The sequence below is a fragment of the Ochlerotatus camptorhynchus genome, unplaced genomic scaffold (assembly GCF_037179485.1).
Source record: "Ochlerotatus camptorhynchus isolate MF236.1 unplaced genomic scaffold, CSIRO-AGI_Acam_v1.1 ptg000031l, whole genome shotgun sequence".
In the NCBI taxonomy this organism is placed as follows: Eukaryota; Metazoa; Arthropoda; class Insecta; order Diptera; family Culicidae; genus Ochlerotatus; species Ochlerotatus camptorhynchus.
In genome coordinates, this window is record NW_027040522.1 from 659,893 (window position 1) to 679,908 (window position 20,016).

The 20,016-nt window shown below is 39.5% G+C and overlaps 1 protein-coding gene across 1 annotated transcript; it reads right to left on the reverse strand.

Annotated features, from left to right (window-relative positions):
• Positions 1 to 2,531: 2,531 nt before the first annotated feature.
• Positions 2,532 to 10,297, reverse strand: LOC135708547 (cytochrome P450 4c21-like). The gene is made up of 5 exons (XM_065230651.1): positions 9,937 to 10,297; positions 9,612 to 9,864; positions 9,424 to 9,550; positions 3,195 to 3,374; positions 2,532 to 3,134 (listed from the first exon to the last, which is right to left on the reverse strand). Exons 1-5 carry the CDS (start codon positions 10,277 to 10,279, stop codon positions 2,535 to 2,537), a joined length of 1,503 nt encoding a protein of 500 aa, XP_065086723.1. The 5' UTR covers positions 10,280 to 10,297; the 3' UTR covers positions 2,532 to 2,534.
• Positions 10,298 to 20,016: the final 9,719 nt, after the last annotated feature.

Sequence of the window (20,016 nt, forward strand, 5' to 3'; positions counted from 1 at the left end):
TACAAAATAAGACGTGGAGAAAGAAATGCAAGAACTAATACCAGTGAAATTTCATCTTATAAACGGAAACACAATCTTAGTTGATTTTAAATTTGCACTAAGTATGATTGACGGTAAGGTGTTAACATATATTTGTGGTAGTTCATCAATGCAGAACTGTCCTATTTGTGGGGCAACTCCAAACGTAATTAACAACAAAGACAAATAAGAAGAAGGATTTCTATACAAAGTAGATACCTTAGTCTATGGTATATCTCCACTTCATGCATGGATTCGCTTCTTTGAATGTATGCTGCATATTTTGTGTCGTATGGATATTAGACTGATGCAAAATTTGACTTTTTCGCTCCACAGTGCTTAAATGGTTTCAAATCGGCTCCTGATTAGCCTCCCAAAGATACAACTCATTTGGTTAGAAACAGACTTCGCACAATCCATTTGAAGTTTACATGTAAATTACTATGGGAAATCTCAACTTTTTGTTCATTGCCTTCTAGTGTTTTTCCATATTGAGCTGCGAAACAGCTCAACAGCCATTCTTAAAGAAAATTTTCTCAGCTACAACTTTGCTCAAGATCGTTTCTATGTAAAACGAGACAGGAAAAAGTTATTAATTATTTAAGAGATTGGTAAACTTTTGACATGATCAAGCAGCTGCTCTGTAGGCAACACTGTATTTTGCAGTGTGACATAGTAGCCATGATTTTTGTGCCCTATTCAACGCCCCAGAAACACCAATGTTGCCTGCCTAAGTTGACCCAACACAATTGCTCGGAAAATAATCGTATTGTCAATAACCCTTTGAAACAAAAAAGCCAACAAAGAATCAATTTTCTTCGTACAATTACTGGAACTTGGTGGGGAGCACACCCGGAAGATCTGATCAAGTTGTATCGATCAACCATCTTGTCGGTTCTAGAGTACGGTAGCCTCTGCTTTCAATCCGCGGCAAAAACACATATCCTGAAACTGCAACGGGTTCAATACCGTTGCCTCCGAATCGCGCTTGGCTGTATGCACTCGACGCATACGATGAGCCTCGAAGTACTCGCGGGTGTTCTCCCACTGACAGATCGTTTCGCGGAACTGTCCTTCCGGTTTCTTATCCGTTGTGAAGTAATGAATCCATTGGTAATAGAAAACTTTGAGAAGCTGCTCGACAGAAATCCTCAAACAACATTCATGAGTCTCTATTACGAGTACATGACGCTGGAGATTGGCCCTTCTTCATTCAATTCCTCTCGTGTTTGCTTCCAAGACTTTTATAGTTCCTCTGTAAATTTTAATCTGACCGTGTTGCAAGATCACCATTGGTCGATGGTTGTTCCCTTAATTTTTGCAAACAAGTACCAACGTGTCAGTAACAATAAGAGTTTTTTTTTCACAGATGGGTCAACTATAAACGCTTCCACTGGATTTGGAGAATTCAACGAATTTCATAGCGCCTCATATCAACTGCAAAAACCCTGTTCCGTATACGTTGCAGAACTAGCAGCCATATTTTACGCAGTAGAGCAAATTGCCTCCCTACCATCTGATCACTATTTTATTTTACAAATAGCCTTAGCTCGTTGGAGGCTATTCGATCAATGAGGCCGATGAAGCACTCCTCGTATTTCCTGACCGAAATCCGAGCTAAATTGAGTACTTTATCTAACTGCTCCTATATTATTACCTTAGTTTGGGTCCCATCTCATTGCTTAATTCCGGGTAATGAGAAAGCGGACTCGCTAGCTAAGGTGGGCGCTATGGAAGGCAATATTTTTGATCGACAAATCGCCTTTGCGGAATTTTTCTCCATTACCTGTCAGCACGTCCTCACCAACTGGCAACAAAAATGGAATGAGAGTGATCTGGGAAGATGATTACATTCTATTCTCCCACAATTATCGAACAAGCCATGGTTCAAAGGATTGGACATGAGCCGTGACTTTATACGTGTCATGTCAAGGATCATGTCCAATCACTACTCCTTAGACCCGCATTTCTTCCGAATCGGGCTCGCAGGCAGCAATTTGTACGGTTTTGGTAGTGGCTATCACGATATCGACCACGTGCTTTGGTTGCACTCTCCATTGTGTTGCTAGATCCGAGTTATCCGCATCCCTCAGGGCCCGAGGAAAACAACCTGTTAGCGACATCTTGGCGAGCCGAGATCTCGACTATTGCAATTTAATTTATGTGTTTTTAAAACGGATAGATCTGAGGATTTAGTAGTTAGTGTCATCTTGTGTTCCCCCAAGTTGTTAGCTGCCCATCGGTGTACCCCCATGTTTGTCTTTTTCATCAGTTAGTTCGAGATCAAGAGCACATTGCTCTCCAAACCGTGTGTTCTCAATCCTTACCCTGCCATCCATATGTTACAATTTGTTACCCCTAACCTCGAGATAGCCACGAGTAATCGGCCCCCGCTTTACTAACGTTAGTTTAAGAAATTTTGTTATCTAAATAATGAATATCGGCTCCGTAAAGCTAAAAAATAAAAGCATTATAAAAAAAAAATACCCTTTCGCTTCAATATATTGTTCAACAGTTCATTCCTTCTGTATTGCCGAACGTTGTCGTCGTTCCAACAAGATTTCCGGTTCGTGTGTCATTTTCAACAAAGCATCAAACTGAAACCGGATATCATCGAAGCGCTGACGTGTCAGGAATTTGAAGTTCCTCAAAAGATGCACCAAGATGATCTTCATGCTGTACATTGCGTAACGAGATCCGATACAGTTCCGGTTGCCTCCGCTGAACGGAATGAACGCAAACGGGTGTCGTCCTTCACTGCGCTCCGGCGAAAAGTTCTCCGGATTGAACTTGTCCGCATCCGGTCCCCAAATGTCCTTCCTTCGGTGTATGTTGTAAATGCTGACAACCAGAATGTTACCCTCCGGCACGACAACCCCATCAAGCTCGATGTCAGCCGTTGACTGCCGCATAATGTGCGGTCCAATCGGTAGCAACCGTAGGCACTCCTTGATGAACATTTCCATGTACTCAAGTCGACGAAGGTTGTCCAAGGTGAATTCGGTCTCGGTTGGGAATACTTCCACTATTTCACGGTACACTTTCTCCTGCAACTCCGGATGTAAGGCCAGCATGAGGGCAATGTAGCCCATTTCGTTGCCGGAAGTGTCGCTGCCCTGTTGGAATGGAAGTCACGGGTTTGGTTAAATCAAAATAATACCGTGGGAGGAACCTACCGCAACGATCATTGTATAAACATTGTGATGAATCTCGATCTCGGAGAAATTGTTGCCACCCTGATGTTCGAGAAGCTGATCGACAAATATCTGCGGCTTCCGATAGCCGTCGCTTTCGGTGTCGCTGTTTGCGCTAAAGGTTACTTTTTTATTTTTCCGTACTAAGGCATCCTGAACGATCTGCAAAATTGAGTGATGAACAAAGACTTTGTAAATTCGCTTAAGGTATGATTTTCTATTAGAACATATATAAATCGTTGTGAGTTCAAGCGGTTCATAAGCCATTTTTGTCTTTTTTTTTAATTTAGCATTGGCGGCATCAGATTGCAACGATTGATTAGATTACTACAACAAATTTTAAATTTGGTAACTTCAACCTAATTTTTGGTATACATCCCAATGGCCATTGTGCTGCGAGATAAAGTGGTACGTGGTTAGTGGTGCGTGGTATACATTGCTTGAAAATCCTACAATATGAGTATTTTTGGAACGATGTTTTGTTTGATTTAATATTAGTTAAGAAGGTGGTGCTAGTATACATGTGAACATCCTGTATAAGCTATAACTCGAGATACTGACCACCTAGAAAGTTACTGTCTCGGAGAAAGTAGTTCAGGTTACCAAGTCCCTCCCGAAGGAGGTTATATTAGTTCAAAGCTCACTCACTACGCGGCACTAGTGTGCATTTGGAGTTCCTGTTGAAGCTACATCTTCATACACGAGGCTCCTAGCAAGTAACTGTATTTGGCTAAGTTTTATAGGTGACCAAAGCCATCCTGATGGTGAGTTGATTAGTTCAGAATTGTAGAAATTATCTTGAGATCCTGGCCATCTACACAGAACCAAAACTGAATTCTACTGGTGATGTAAACAGCCATGCAAGCAACATTAATGCATGTAGCTTTTCACGTAAACTGGCACTTGTAAGGAATGTTGCCTACAAAGATGGACGGTCCCGTTCAATATGCCACATACATTTACACGATCTATTATGTAATGATAGGTAAAATGGATGTAATGTCGGCCTAAATGCCCCTAATTTCAGCAATCGACTAAAGTTTCAATAGCGTCCAAAAATATCCATTAGGGCAATGACGCGTTCATCTAGATACATTTGATAAGCCATTGATGAGCCATTTCCCCTATATGAAATAAGACGCTCCATTTATGTGCATCATAGTAACAGTCCGGAGTGGTCCGGTTCCAAGTTGGCTAAAGTGCTGAAGATGCCGAAAACAACAGTTTGTCGAGTGCTCAAAACCTACAAAGAAACCCTGAGTGTAGAAAACAGTCAGCGGACCTACGGAAAAACTGGAACCAGAGATCGTCAGCTGCGTAGCAAGGTGTTAAGGTGCGTTAAAGCCAACCCCGGTCTTTCTATCCGAGATGTGGCCAGAAAGTACAAAGCCAACTTTCAAACGGTGCGGAACATCCTTGCCAGGGAAGGATACAAGTCGTACAAAGCCAGTAAACATCCGAACCGGCACATGAAGCAAAATTCCATGACCAAAAAGCGTGCAAGGCTTTTGTACGACCGTGTTTTGACGAATCACAAGTACTGCCCTTTGATCGATGATGACTCGTCAAACTCGATTTAAGCAGCTTCCCGGTCAAAAGTTTTACATCGCGACTGGACGTGGGGATGTTCCGGGAATATTCAAGTTCGTGATTGCCGACTTGTTCGCGAAGAAGGCCATGATTTGGCAAGTGATTTGCAGTTATGGCCTGAAAACGGAACCATTTGTCACATCCTCGACGATGACATCCCAAGTTTACACCGAAGAAAGCCTGAAAAAGCGTGTATTGCCGTTCATCCGCAAGCATAGGGGCAAAGTCATCTTCTGGCCCGATTTGGCCAACTGCCACCACTCCAAGGTGATTCTGGAGTGGTATGCTGCCAACAAGATCGATTTTGTCTCCAAGCTTATGAATCCTCCGAATTGCCTGAAATTTCGAACTATTGAAAAATACTGGGCAATTTAAGCAAATGCGGGCAAAATGGAAGAAATGCGCTGATTCTGTGTCCGTTTCCACTGTGCGGGCGCTGAGGGGCTCCCTTAAGAGGAAGGTTCGAGATTTCGTTCGAACTGGAGAACTTTAACCATCTTATGCTGTAACTTTGAAGTTTAAATAAAAGCAACCAATGGACTTTTTAAAATTATTGTTAACAGCCTTTATTGCTCAAAGTGAACAATTTTGCGATGTTTCATGGAATTTGAAGAGGTAAGAGAGGTCTGAAATATGTTTTTTTTTTTTTGTACTATTTGGACTGGATTTGCTCCTCACGAAAGTATCCATGAAAGATACTTCATCTTGAATTCAAAAATGGCATCAAATATAAAAAAGTACTCATATTGTAGGGTATATGATAGTACGGATTGAACTCCAAAATGACGTTAGCATCCAATTTATGAATCCAAGTATGGATCCCGTTGGGAATTCCGAAGACGGATCCCAATGTGGATTTCAAGTACGGAGCCCAATGGGGATTCTAAGTACGGATCCCGATGGGGAATCCAAATACGGATCCCGATGGGGAATCCAAGTACGGATCCCGATGGGGAAAAACAAGTACGAATCACGATGGGGAATTCAAGTGATGATCCCTATGGGGAACCAAAGTACGGATCTCGATGGGGATAGGGGGAATTCCGAAGACGGATCCCAATGAGAATTTCAAGTACGGAGCCCAATGGGGATTCTAAGTACGGATCCCGATGGGGATTCAATAGACGGATCCCGATGGGGATTCTAAGTATGGATCCCGATGGGGATTCTAAGTACGGATTCCGATGGGGATTTCAAATACGCATCCCGATGGGGATTCGAAGATCGGATCCCGATGGGGAATCCATAGACGGATCTCGATGGGGACTCCGTAAATGGATCCCGATGGAGATTCCGTAGACGGATCCCGGTAGGGAATCCTATGGGGATTCAATAGACGGATCCAGATGGGGATTCTAAGTATGGATCCCGATGGGGAATCCAAATACGGTTCCCGATGAGGAATCCAAGTACGGATCCCGATGGGGAAAAGCAAGTACGGATCCCGATGGGGAATTCAAGTACGGATCCCGATGGGGAACCCAAAATGGATCCCAATGGGGATTTCAAATACGGATTCCGATGGGGATTCTAAGTTCGGATTCCGATGGGGAATCCATATATGGATCTAGATGGGGACTCTGTAAACGGATTCCGATGGAGATTACGTAGTCGGATCCCGATAGGGAATTTATTTCATATCCGGATAGGGAATCTGATTCCGGATATGTATTTTAACTTTAACATACATATATTAACTTTAACATACATATATTAACTTGTACATACATGTATACATGTATTAACTTTAACATAAAAACTGTACAGGAGTTCCCTGGAAATATTTTTAGCATAACTGCAATATATCTAACTTAACTTTAACATATTCTGAAATTAACTTTATCCAAGCATTAACGGATCGTTAATTAACCTTTAACGTAACTTTAATTGAACCTTCATCTTCTAAATTTACCATAACTTTGAATTTATTTTAATATTATTAACCTTCACAAAACATCAACTGAGTTTTATTTCATTTTATTTTTCATTTTGTCCTTACCTTTACTCTAACCTTAGTTTAATTTAATACATATTAATAAATAAAATAATTAATCTACATAATTTTATCTGAACCTTTTCTAATTAATTTAACTTAACTTTATCTAAACTTTAACAAACGTTCAACTAAACATGAATAAACTTTAAATATATTCTAACTAAACCTTTTCAAAACTTTAATTACTGTTTGACTTTATATTAACTAAACTAAACTTTAACAAATAAACTTAACTTTAACTTTTCATAACTACAACTAAACATTAATTAAATATTAGCACAAATTTTACTAAATTTTAACTAAACACGAACTTGAAAGAAGTTTAAAGGAGTTCCATTACGTTAAACGAACTTTTAAATATTTCCAAGAAGTTGGAAAAACTTGTAAGAAGTTGGAAAAACTTGCAATGAGTTTTCCTGATGTTCTCTGGAAATAATTTTAACAAGAACTTAACTGTACATTAATTAAACTTAAACTTAACATTATTCAATAATTTATATAGCTTTAACTTCACTTTATCTAAACTTAACTGAACGTATTTAAGCTGAAGTTATGCATAACTTCAGCTTATCTTTGACGCATATTTAGCTTAACTTTGACTTATCTTTAATATATAACTTAACTTTAACCATACTATTACTTAACTTTGTTTTATTAACTCCACTGAACTTTAAGTTTAACTTGACTTAACTTCAACTATACTTGTAAACTTTATCTAAACATTTACTTAAATATAATTTGATTTGAGCTTAACTTCATAACCAATAATTTTAGATGAATATTAACCTGTCCAGCCTAGTTTTTGCCTGCAATTTTTTGTTTGTTGGGTTTATCATGGGTTATTATCTCAATTTTGACGTATTTTGAACTTATTAAACTTTACCTAAACTTTAACATATAAACTATACTTTACTTTAAGTTCAACTTAAGTTAAACTTAACTTTATCTAAATATTACTTTAACCTGACTTAATTTTAGCTTAGCAAGGACTTTCAAGTGAAGTGTCAAGAAATATCTTTGCACACCCAGAAGTTTCAAGGAGTTCCAAAAATATTCAAAAACTTTCAAAAAGTTTCAAGAACATTCAATGAATTTGAAAGGCTTTCAACAACTTCCAAGTTTCCCTGAAGTTCTCTGGAAGTTTCGCTGGAAATAACTTTAGCATAACTTAAACCTTAATTTTAACAAACATTTACTCAATTGAACTTTACCATATATTTAACTTGACTTTTACTAAACTCTAACTTAACTTTAACTAAACCTTCACTAAGCTTTAACTAAACCTTAACTTAACTTATCTTGAGTGGAAGTGGCCAAATTGAGATTTGACCGGAACCTTATCAACATGGGTGTCAAATTTCAAAATTTTGCAAACCAACAGCAATAGCAGCTTTATCAGGAAAATAACTTGCCATGGCTACTCTGTAGCAGCTTCTGGATGCCCTGGGAGAAGTGGCCAATTTGAAACATGAGCAGAACCGTATCAATATGGGTGTTGAAAATTTTGCCAGCAATGCCAATGGTTGATTTTTCATGTCCAAAGCTGAAGCATGTTTTGGATTCCCAGGGATTGTGGCCAATTTGAGATACAACCAGAACCATATCAAAATGAGTATCAAGATTTAACAAGCCAATGTCAATTACAGATTTTTCATGTTCTCAGTTCTGGGTGCCCTGGAAAAGTGGCCAATTTTGAACATGACCGGATGATTTTGATTGTCAAACTTGCATGGCAACTTTTGGAGCAGGTTCTGGATATCCCGAAGGCAGCGGATACACTACCGAAACATGTTACCCTGCCCGCAGAATCTATTCCAATGAATCTGGGACAAGCTGTAGTCCTGAAAAAGTTACCAATTACTTGGCCTGCAAAACCTTGAACCCAGATCCTGCTCCAGCATGGCCATCGCAACTTGTAACGCTAAAAACGATTATTAAAAGACATTGCGCTGACAAATCATGAGAATTGATACCCATATTGACGAGATTCAAAAAATCCAAATTAATTATCACTTCACCAGAAAAAATATTAAGGAAATCTCGTTTGTTTCTTATCAGATCTTGGATCTGTGACCAGCATTGAACTCAGATTTGCTTCAAGTAACAGGAAACAAATTTGATTGCAAATAAATTTCCATATCAGAAAAAAAATACATGCACACTATGTTTTTAATACACCGTATACATCGTACATACCACAAGTTATCAAATTATTTATTAAAACTGCTCCAAATTTTAATAAAATGCATCCAATATCATCAAAATTGGTTTATTTTAAAAAAAATCTAATGCCATTTGCGATTCGATTTAAAATTTCCAGTTCCGAAATTTTTGTTCATCCCAGTATGTCGATGCTGAGGACATCGTGAAAAACCGTGATGATCTAGTGGCTACACTTCAATTGTTTGGTAATACATTTTGTAACAGGCTTACGGATCTTGCATCATTTTTTTCAGTTGTACGGATTTCAGTCCCACAAGGCAGCAAAGTTTTTAAGAACTCAATCTTAATAAAACGATCAAATTTCAATTTGTAGAAAAATTATCAAATTGAACGGTTTGTTAAAAACCAAATAACCTGGCGGGTGCACCAAGTAAGTCAAATGGAATCAATTGCAACTCTTACCCGATCTATATAGTAGTAGGCCTCTTTTCTCAACTTTACGTCCAGCCGATAATCACCGGTCATTCGATAAATTCTTTCCCAGAACAAATGCATCTTCAGGACACGCTTCGAGGCCAGGTGAAAAATCCTAGCGAATAAAATACACTGCTGATAAAATAACCATCTCTTCAGTCATCGCACAATCTTACTCCGTAATCAAGCTAGACAGCTTATCCACTCCCGGATTTTTGTTGATATCCACTCCGAACGTCGTTCCACAAACCATCTCCAGGGTGCATCGCAACGTGTAGTCAATGATCTTGATCGGCTCTCCCTTTGGACAGGACTGGAGTTTCTCCACCAAATTCCGGGCACATTGATCGAACACTGGAAGGAACCCATTCAGGATTCGTTGGTTGAACGTGGAGTTCAACGATTTCCGTTGGTCCTTCCAGATGTGATCTGTGAACGGGACCGGTGGTAAGTATCTTCTTTGGATCTAATCTGGTCTTCTTTTTTCAACCACAAACTCACAATGCGCGGAGAACAGTCCATGATCAAGTTTGAAGAAATCGTACAAAAACGGTTTCTCGAGGCACTGGGTAAGAATTTTCTGCGCAACGCCCGGATCGTTGGTGCAAATTAGCGGAACGACTCCCAACCATATCTGAAACAGTTTGCCAGGATGGTTCAACGCCTGGGAGAAATTGGTAAACAATTCTTCATCACTTTTTCCCAGAAACAGTAATCCATTTCCAACGATTGGGTAAACCGGTTCCACGGATGGTATATTCTTTGCAAATGATATGCCTCGTCGGAATCGAAAGTATTGCACCGCACTTAGGACCAGGCAAATGGCCAACAGTATCAGTATCATTTTTACAAATTCCACTATTTCAAAACGTCAGAATGCTCTTGATCGACGATACTTCGAAAACTAAGCTGAATGGGTCGGAAGCAAGTTGGTTTTATTGCCTCACCGGCGCTGTCGTAAGTGGCAAGCTTAACGAGTGACTATTAAAATCACCTCTGATCTTCTCCGATCTCAGATTCATCACCCTAAGGGGGAAGAATGTAGACTAGTTGAAAGACGGAAAACTTTTATTTGAAATAATTAATGATTAATAATAAATCCAATTCTTAGATGAGGAATAAATCATGTGAAATGCGACGATATATGTAAACGTTAATCAAAGAAAAAAAAGTCAATGACAGTAACAACTGCAACCGCTTGTGAACCGTGAGTTTCCCGCAACTTTTTCTCAAATTCAATTGAAAATTCATGACGAAATTGAGAATAACAACGACCCACTATCAAAAGGACTAGACTCGAATGGGTGATTTCAGTTTGCTTCGACAATTGCCGAAAGCATGGATCATCTTCAATAGAAATTGAAACGCTTAAGTTATTCTCAAATGGAGCTCTGGGTGACAGCCAACTAAACTTCTATCAGACTCGAACTTGACGAACTTGGCGGATACGAACGCGACACAGATCCGATCTAATTGGGACCGTTTTACAGATGTTGCTCCACACCATTCATCGGATGAAGTTTTAGACAGTTCAATGGTAAAATTATTTGAAAATTTCCAAAATTTAATCTGAAAAATGCTAAGGAAATGTGCGGTGAACGGATGTCGTTTTTCGGGGACATCCCAAAAGTGTGGTTTAAATCTCACTGCAGTCTGAAAAATTGTCGAGAAAATCTACCCAATAAAAAAATCGACTATGTAAACAACACCACTGAACTGTCATACGATTGAGGTTAACCCCGACGGTGCAAAACCTTATTGAAAGTGAATGTGACACAATTGACAGTACATGAGGTTCGTTTGAAACAATATCTCATCAGTTGATGGAGATGAAAAATTGCGTTCCCCCACCCCTGTTCCCTGGGTGAGGTTGCTAATTTTCACACCATTCAATAGATCACGACCTACGTAACTTGCACGTGTCAAATTTCCGATACAATGCATGATGAGTTCCAGTGGTTTTTCACTGGAACAGTTTACTTTTACAAGACTCAATCTGTACACGCCTGACTTTATCCGAGCAAATCTGATTTCCATTTAATCACAGTCTTGGTCGGAATTAACAGTCACCATCGTTACTGTTGAGATGCACTGAGACTAGAGGAAAGTCTATGATTATTTGCAGCGTGATGTACTCGTGCAATGGCAGTTAGTCATAGTCTGTCGTTTATTCAAATGTCATCCATAAGGTTTAAGGATCGATAGTCGTTTTTAGAGAATGCGATCCAGAAAGTTTTTAAGGTTAACCCTAAATAAATAAATAAATAAATATATAAATAAATAAATAAATAAATAAATAAATAAATAAAAGGCCGAGAAAATCAAGCAAGGAATTAATTAGCAATACAATAAGAGTTTAGCCGGTACCAGTGGTGTAGTGGTAAGCCTGACTGCTTTTTCGCCCCAAGGGGTCTGGGTTCAATCCCAGCCGAGGTCGGTGGGATTTTTCTGAGGCATAAAAATCTTTGGTTACCTCTACCTTCGGAAGGGAAGTAAAGCCGTTGGTCCCGACCCATGTGGAAGCTGTCTTCCTGCACATTCGGTTGCCGTCAATGGATGGCAATCGATGTTCGTCGGTGATTGGCACTAGATTGCGGAACAGAGACCGACGTTAAATGAAGGAATGAAGTACAATTAGAGTTTACGATCACGGTAAGAGCAAATTTTCATTATGTCGTAAGTAACATTCGCACCGATCCGAGAAAAATAAAGTTTTGTTTTGATGACCGAAAAGTTATTCCTATTTCCAATTAAACACATATAATCTCATAGTGATAGCTATGTTTAACATATTTAGCCGGGTTTTAATCATACAAAGGCAAATCGCTAGCTTTCATGCTAAGAAATACTGGTTTTTGAGTCAAAAGTTATTATACGTCGTTTGGTGGCCCCTATTGTTACTTAAGTCAAAGTGTATTTACCAGGATATTCGGGAGAATTATCAATTACGTCTCCTTACGTGCAGCCCATTCATCATTTTAGGACCACCGAAATCATCTTAGCAACAAACAGTTCGATTTATTCACTTTAATAATGAGAAAGCGAAACGACGAAAGTACACTTTTCACGGGTTTCTCAGTGCTGTTACTTAAGGCAAACGGCATCTCCGTAGAAATCGGGTGACTTAAGTAACATCGAAAACTATTTTGATCGGAAGGTGATTACGTCAAAAAGCAATTGGTAAATAAATTTAAAAATGGGATGTGATCCTATATTCGGACAGTATATAGTGTAATAGCAGGAGCATCGATTGACACTGATTGCTCGACTTTGTTTACCTTTGTTACATTCGACGTAATGAAAATTTGCTCTTGAAATTTTGTGAGAGTGAAACTACGGCCGGAGATTTTTTGATCTTTTTTATTTGTTCGTTGTTTATTCGTAAAATATCAATCGGATGCATTTCAAATGAATCGAGCGTGACTAGATACTACAGAATCAGTACGGTTGGCTTGTGGTATTAGTGATATTTTCTTCTACTTTTTCGTGTTTATTGAGTAGTTTGTGGACTGTTCTCTCTATATGTGGCAAAATATGGTTTATTTACATTTTGGAGTCATGCCCTTTTCAAACATTAGTCTAGAAATAATCCATTGAACATTTAACACTAAGATAACAGACAACACACAACACTTAGTAGACCAGTAAGGAAATTTCTGGGCTACGAAAAGTTCCAACGGCTGGAAACCGAACCAGAATAACACGCTTGGGCGACGGGTGACTCCACAAACAGCACGACCACGGAGCCCACGAAGTTTGATTGACTGAGTCTGTCTGAACTTTGAGCGATATTTAGTAAATCTCTTCATTCCGCTTATATTTTTAAGAACAAGGAGCCACATGAACTGAGATGTTGATCTTTTGGCATAGACCTTTTATTTGGCATCAATTTTTCTAAAATACGTTCAGTACTAAAATAGATACAACCTAAGCGGAAGAGGAGACAATAGGGAGACTTTTTTGAACCAATTTTATGTCAATTAAGTCGGATTCGAAGAAATAGTACTGACTCCGACACCAACTCCGACTGTTATGAAATAAAATAAAATAGAAGAGTCTTTGCCTAGGGGCACGAACGGAAACTTGACGTAGCACCGCGAGTGGTCGGTGCATTTTTGGGCTTAATTATTTTAATTTTTCAAAAATATTTAATTTTAACTAATTGTTTTCAAAATGGTGGTCCTAAAAAGGGCCGTTTGTTGTTTTATCTGGTATCCCTCAAATGGATTGTTGCAGTGTTAAAAAGTGTCTCAAATAATAAGGTACTAATGCTGTAGACCGGGCAATCCCGCTGTTGCTAAGATCTGTACAAGTTTTTTATTATTTTTATTACTATTCAGATAATTGTTTCAACAAGCTACATACAAAATAGAATGGATATCAGCAGTAAGGTCTGTAATTTCAAGGTTTGTTAGAGGTAGGACTTTGTTCAGAACGCTAAAAATAAAGCACACACAAAACGGGGAGCACAATTTGCACTCATTTCAAGCAAAACATCGTAATTGATCGCGAATATCTCGCAATCAGAACATTTTAGCTTAAAATCCTTCCAATCAATTCTCGGTAGGGGAAACAGTCCAAAATGCACCCGAGACAAAACGCCCGATACAGTTTTTCATAGCAATCCCGATTTTTATTCCTAAAATTTGACAAATCACAATGCTAGTTTAGTACTCAGCCCACTTTAATCTAACGATGGAGTAAAAATTTTAGGAATTTTCCTCAGCTTTAGGCAATTCTGAACTATTCAAAACTCAAGTATTACCAGGATTTCCTAAAGCTGCTGAATTTTACCGTGGCTTTCCTAACTATTCAGGAATTGAGATGCCCCGTATTAACCGTTATGTGATCGACAGGGTTCCCGGGTAACTCTTCAGATTTCAAGTTAAGAAATTATACAGTTATTTTCACGACAGGAAACCAGAATTCAGTGATATCTTAGAACTGTAGAGACAATTTTTTATGAAGAAAGATTTCATATTGCAGCAAGGGACTTCAAAGGGGGGGGGGGTTCCTGAAATGTTTTACCCTTTAAGAGCTCGAAAAGGGTACCCGGGTACCCACAAAATTGAAATGCTTGCTACTACGGCCAATTTTGACCGATTTTGAATCTTTTGGCTCCATTGGAATCAGAAGCTTATCCTTTTTATGGACATTGCCATCAATGTCCATCCAAAATCGTCTGGTTCTCGGAATAATGTTCCAGGAATTTGGATTTCCGGGAACCAGATGATTCCGGACGTACATTGTTGGCAATGTGCAGAAACAGGATAACATTCTGAATGGAATGGTGCCAAGAGATTCAAAATCGGTCAACATTGGCCGTAGTAGCAAGTTTTTAAATTTGTGGGTACCCAGGTACCCTTGTCGAGCTCTTAAAGGTGTTCTTTTTGTTGATCACATAACTGTTAAAAAGTGTTTCTAAAGCATTCTGCTTGATAGTCTATGGGCTTTCTGAACACAATAGGCCAGTATATATATTTTTAAAAATAATTGATTACTTCTTCTCAGACTCCGGCAACTCCGAGCCACGTAGATTTTTTTTTGCTGTTAATATTGATATTCATCATTTACTTTCCTTAGCTCAACGTCCTGCCGATAGTCACCAGTCACTCGATAAATTATTTCCCAGAACAAATGCATTTTCAGAGTTTGCTTCGATGTCAGGTGGAAAATCCTATAAAATTAAGGACACCTCCAATAAAATTTCCGTTTTTGACTCAGGAAATCGCAAAACCATACCCCATATCTACTCCCGGATTGTTGTTGATATCCACTCCGAACGTCGTTCCACAAACCATCTCCAGCGTGCATCGCAACGTGTAGTCAATGATCTTGATCGGCTCTCCCTTTGGACAGGACTGGAGTTTCTCCACCAAATTCGGGGCGCATTGATCGAACACTGGAAGGAACCCATTCAGGATTCGTTGGTTGAACGTGGAGTTCAACGATTTCCGTTGATTCCTCTAGATATGGTATGTGAACGGGACCTGTGTTAAATACCAGATATACTTTTTTTCAACCACAAACTCACAAGGAGCGGAGAAAAGCCCATGATCAAGTTTGAAGAAACTGTACATAAATGACTTCTCGAGGCACTGGGTTACGATTGTTTGCGCAACACCCGGATCGTTGGTGCAAATCAGTGGAACGACTCCCAACCATATCTGAAACAGTTTGGCCGGATGGTTCAACGCCTGGGAGAAATTGGTGAACAATTCTTCATCACTTTTCCCCAGAAACAGGGGGTTCCACGGATGGTATATTCTTGGCAAATGATATACTTCGTCGGAATCGACAGTATTGCACCGCACTTAGCACCAGGAAAATAGCCAACAGTATCAGTACCATTTCTACAACTTCCCCAATTTTGAAACTTCAGGAAACTCTTGATCGACGGAACTTCGTAATCTAAGAGGAACGTGTCAGAGGCATGATGGTTTTATTGTCTCACCGTTATCGGATTAGGTTTTAATGGGTAACTATTAAAACCATCTCTGATCTTATCTGATCCCGACAATGACAGAGCTGCTGAAACCCCTTTAGGAACACAGATTACACGTGTCAAAATTGTGTTATCATATATGATGTTTTCACGATGTAATGTTGAAATAAATTAATTATAGGAAAATGTTTTGAAGTTCTATTCCCTAGAATAAATTAACGTTTTAAAGATAAAATCAGACAACGCCCTCTTCCGAGCAAATCAGATTTCCATATAATCACAGTCCATAATGGAATGTACAGTCACCAACTTATTAATACTGTTTGAGTGCACTGAAACTGGTGGAAGGAATCCCCAGTTCGAAACGTAACCGACCAGTTTTCTCCTCTATGATTATCTGTAATTTGCTGTGTCCAGTGTGCGTTGTGGCAGCGCGCGCTTTGTCAAATTCCACCCAGTTGATTCAAGGATCGATTAGTTGTGATGTTTACAGAGACTATGATACAACTGCTGGATGTAGCTGTTTAAGGGTGAATGACAATTATCTTCCACTTGATTACCATAATTGCAAGCAGAACGTACCACTTGAAACAGCTTACACGCTTCAGATGAATTTTGAGGTGCATTTGTGCAATGTGAAATCGCATTCGACTGACAATAGGCGATTGAACTATGAACTCATGTTGATGAACGGGTAGCGTAAATTGGCATAAACAAATTTAGTTGTTTTCTCTGTGGGATTGAACGACCCGTGTCATCAATTTTATGAGTATATCATTTTTAACAAAAATTAACACTCGATTGCATAAAATTTGCAGCTGTTGTGAGTCTATCATTTGAAATACTGTCAAACACCCTTCAAAAATGACGTTTAGAGACCGGAAATCGATGTCTGACACCACCTTTAAATCCAAGATGGCAGCTTCCAATTAAATAAAAATAGGAGAATGCAGTCAAATACCCTTCAATGTGGGCATTATCGGAATCGTCACCTCGAGACCGAAAATCGATGTCTGACGCTATCTTGAAATCATAGATCATGGCATTCAGAAAAATGGGAATACAGTCGATTACCTTTCCTGAATTGGAGTGTAATATAGAGACCGGAAGTAGATGTCCAACGCCATCTTGAAACCCAAGATGGTGGCTTCCGGATATAGGAAAACTGGGAAATACAATCAAATACCCTTCAATATGGGTACACGCAAACCAAAAATCTATTACAATTAATGTTAGTTCCGTTTCCTATCATCCTCTGTTCATGAACATCGCAACGAATGTTAGAAATTGACCATGCAGGCGATGTAATGGTTTTTTGTCTTTTTTTATTTCGTGTTCAATCTACGCTTTCGACGATACCAGTAAGCTTGTAGAACGACGCACATTGTAGAACATTGTAGAACGACGCACACACTTAACTCGAATCTCTCCAGCAGAAAAAGCATACGAAGTCGAGCATGCGAGAAAATGAGCGCTTCATGTTTGCTTTTAGGCTGACCATATTCAGAAGCATAGAGAGAGCAGTGGAGAAAGCACAGGTCTGATAGTCGCAACGTCCGTGGTTCGAGTCCAGTCGGCAACCTTTTTGCTATTTTTTTCGACATAATTAATTTCACTCACTAATACACTCCACATTTTTCGGTCTCCAATTTTCTTACATCGGACCGCAGCTAGGTATATCGCTTCCTCGGTTCATGCGGTCTCCACTAACATCCTCTGATGATGAATCCCACATAATTGTAAGCGAATCTTACATCCACCGGTTGGGTGTACTTTCAGAATTGTGGTAACGCTAAAACCACAGACAAACAGACATAACACATTGAATATTTCTCACTGTAAAACATCGTCGCTAAAACATTACCGCCATCTGTTGAGTACACTGTGGTGGGTAGTACGCTGAACAGATGGCGGTAGTGTGTAAACGTCAAACGCAAGGGAATTGACTATGCGCGCCACAGGTGGCGGTGCTACCAACTACGATACTTTGAAATTGACCGTTAAATGCTTGTTCGATGAACAACTTACGAGTGTTATGTCTGTTTGTCTGTGCTAAAACCTTTCATTCTGTGGTTGTTGCGTACAGTTCAGGTAAGTGGATGCCGAGAAACTTAATTTTTGGAAATAATAATTGATTTTCGGATCATAGTCAATTCACATCTCTGGAGCTGGATAACAGATTCCGAAGATATTCAAAAATGTTCTATGGAAACGTAATACCTTAGAAAATTTTGGGTTTCAAGCTGACGTCGGACATCGATTTCTGGCCTTCATACGTCATCCCGATTCCGAATATACCCATATTGAAGAGTATTGGACTGTATTTGGCAGTTTTACTATAACCGGACGCTGCCATCTTGGATTTCAAGATGGTGTCAGACATAGCAATGGGCGATCTTGAATGCGTTGAAGTCATTAAAAGAAACTAGCAAAAGCGCCTCCTCTTAATCTAACGACAAATCCATTGCTCACGATCGCAATGACGCTGCGAAAAAACTGCCGCTCCGGGGTGGGCACCCACGCGAACTTCGCTACCGCGGTTAACGCGATTTATTCGCTTCCGCTGCCGCGGCGTAAAAAACGCGCCAGTTTGGGGGGACCTTTAAGGGTGTATTCCACTCTGGCGGCATGAAAAATAGGTCATTTTCACGAATTTTTTTAAGGGTAAATAACGATCAATTCAAAAAAAAGAATGCATGGTTTTGTCAATTGAAATCTCCTCTTTAATTGAGATTTTTTTTTTGGGCGATTGCATGTCTCCTGTAGCCGCTGCACCAGGTTCCCCAGGAGACCTCCCGTTTGAGTCGTCGCTGGGCGGGACGTCTGGCGGTCACACCACTGGAGCTGGAAGAACGATTTTTTTTGTGGTTATTCTCTGATAAATGACCCAGTCTTGTACGTAGCCGTTTTTGATTTGGTTGAAAAATAAAAATTTGGTGACGTTTTGAAAAAACAGTCCGTTTTTGTACCCTAAAATTGGAGATAAAAGCTTGCACCAAAAATTCATTTTTGAATCCTTTGAAAATCGGCTACATATCAGTCTAGAAAAAAAGGTACTTAACTCGAAAATTCAATCGCCGTTTAAATCGAATGAGCCGTTTCTAAAATACAGCGCCCGCCAATTTTGAAAACATCGTTTATAGATAATCGCGGCAGCAGTTGGAACTACTAAGACACGCCGTTTCGCCGGTAACGGGCGGGTACTCCGAGCGCGCTTTGAGCGTCTGGACACGAGTCCACTAATCGGCCTATAACTTTGGAATGATGTCATTTGCGGACTTGCGGTCAAGTCTGTGTCAAAGTAGACATTCCAAAGTATTTTTTAAGCCAAAAAAAAAAAGATTTTTTGGAATTTCCAGAGTGGACTACCCCCTTAAAGTGACATTGGTGCACGAATCAGGGCTGCTTTTGCGAGGTTGTATGGAGATCTAACCAGCGCAATGTATGGAGATCTAACCAGATAAGTCAACGTATCAAAATTCTTGCCAGCGGGACGTGGTGTGCATCAGCGAAGAACACTCAAACGCTGCAGGTCATCATCAACCATACGGTTTATAATTCATGTCTGGTGGCCTCACAACTGGATCTATCATGCTGAGTTCCATCGTCGATGTCATCAAAAACCTATATCAACAGAAATTCGAGAACGTAAGTAGAGGCAGACCCAGGGGCACATGGCAGCGGAGCCTTAACAAGGAAATAAAGGTCCACGATGTACATAAACTAGATAATTTACTAATAACATCAAGTTCGAATGTCATCTAAAGAAGTCATTGCTATCTTTCAGTAGTTTGAAGTGAAATATCGCGAATTATACAGTGTAAATACGTTGCAGACACATACAAAACATTCATTTTGTTCAGTAATTAAAAGATTAATTTAAAAATATCGGCTTCGTTCAAATTAACATTTGTTTTCGAAAACGAAAGGAATAACGTCACCATATAAATGTAATTTACCGGAATACCTCACCTCTATAGAGTTCACCGTGCTCTGGTCAAGGCAAAAGCGAACAGACGCCCAGGATGGACATTTTGTGCAGGATGCATAAGTAAGTAAACTGCTCCAAAGCAAACCTCAGGTCGTCTTCCAGGAAAAGTAAAAAGAACTCATAAGCTATGTTTCTCATAAATACT

Bases quoted from the DNA above. Each gene is read 5' to 3' on its own strand.
- LOC135708547 (XM_065230651.1), bottom strand. From the start codon at position 10,279: ATGATACTGATACTGTTGGCCATTTGCCTGGTCCTAAGTGCGGTGCAA. The intron at 9,551-9,611 runs GTAAGATTGTGC...TTTATTCGCTAG, and splicing joins CTGTCTAGCTTGATTACGGA to GATTTTTCACCTGGCCTCGA. The intron at 3,135-3,194 runs GTAGGTTCCTCC...CCATTCCAACAG, and splicing joins TTTATACAATGATCGTTGCG to GGCAGCGACACTTCCGGCAA.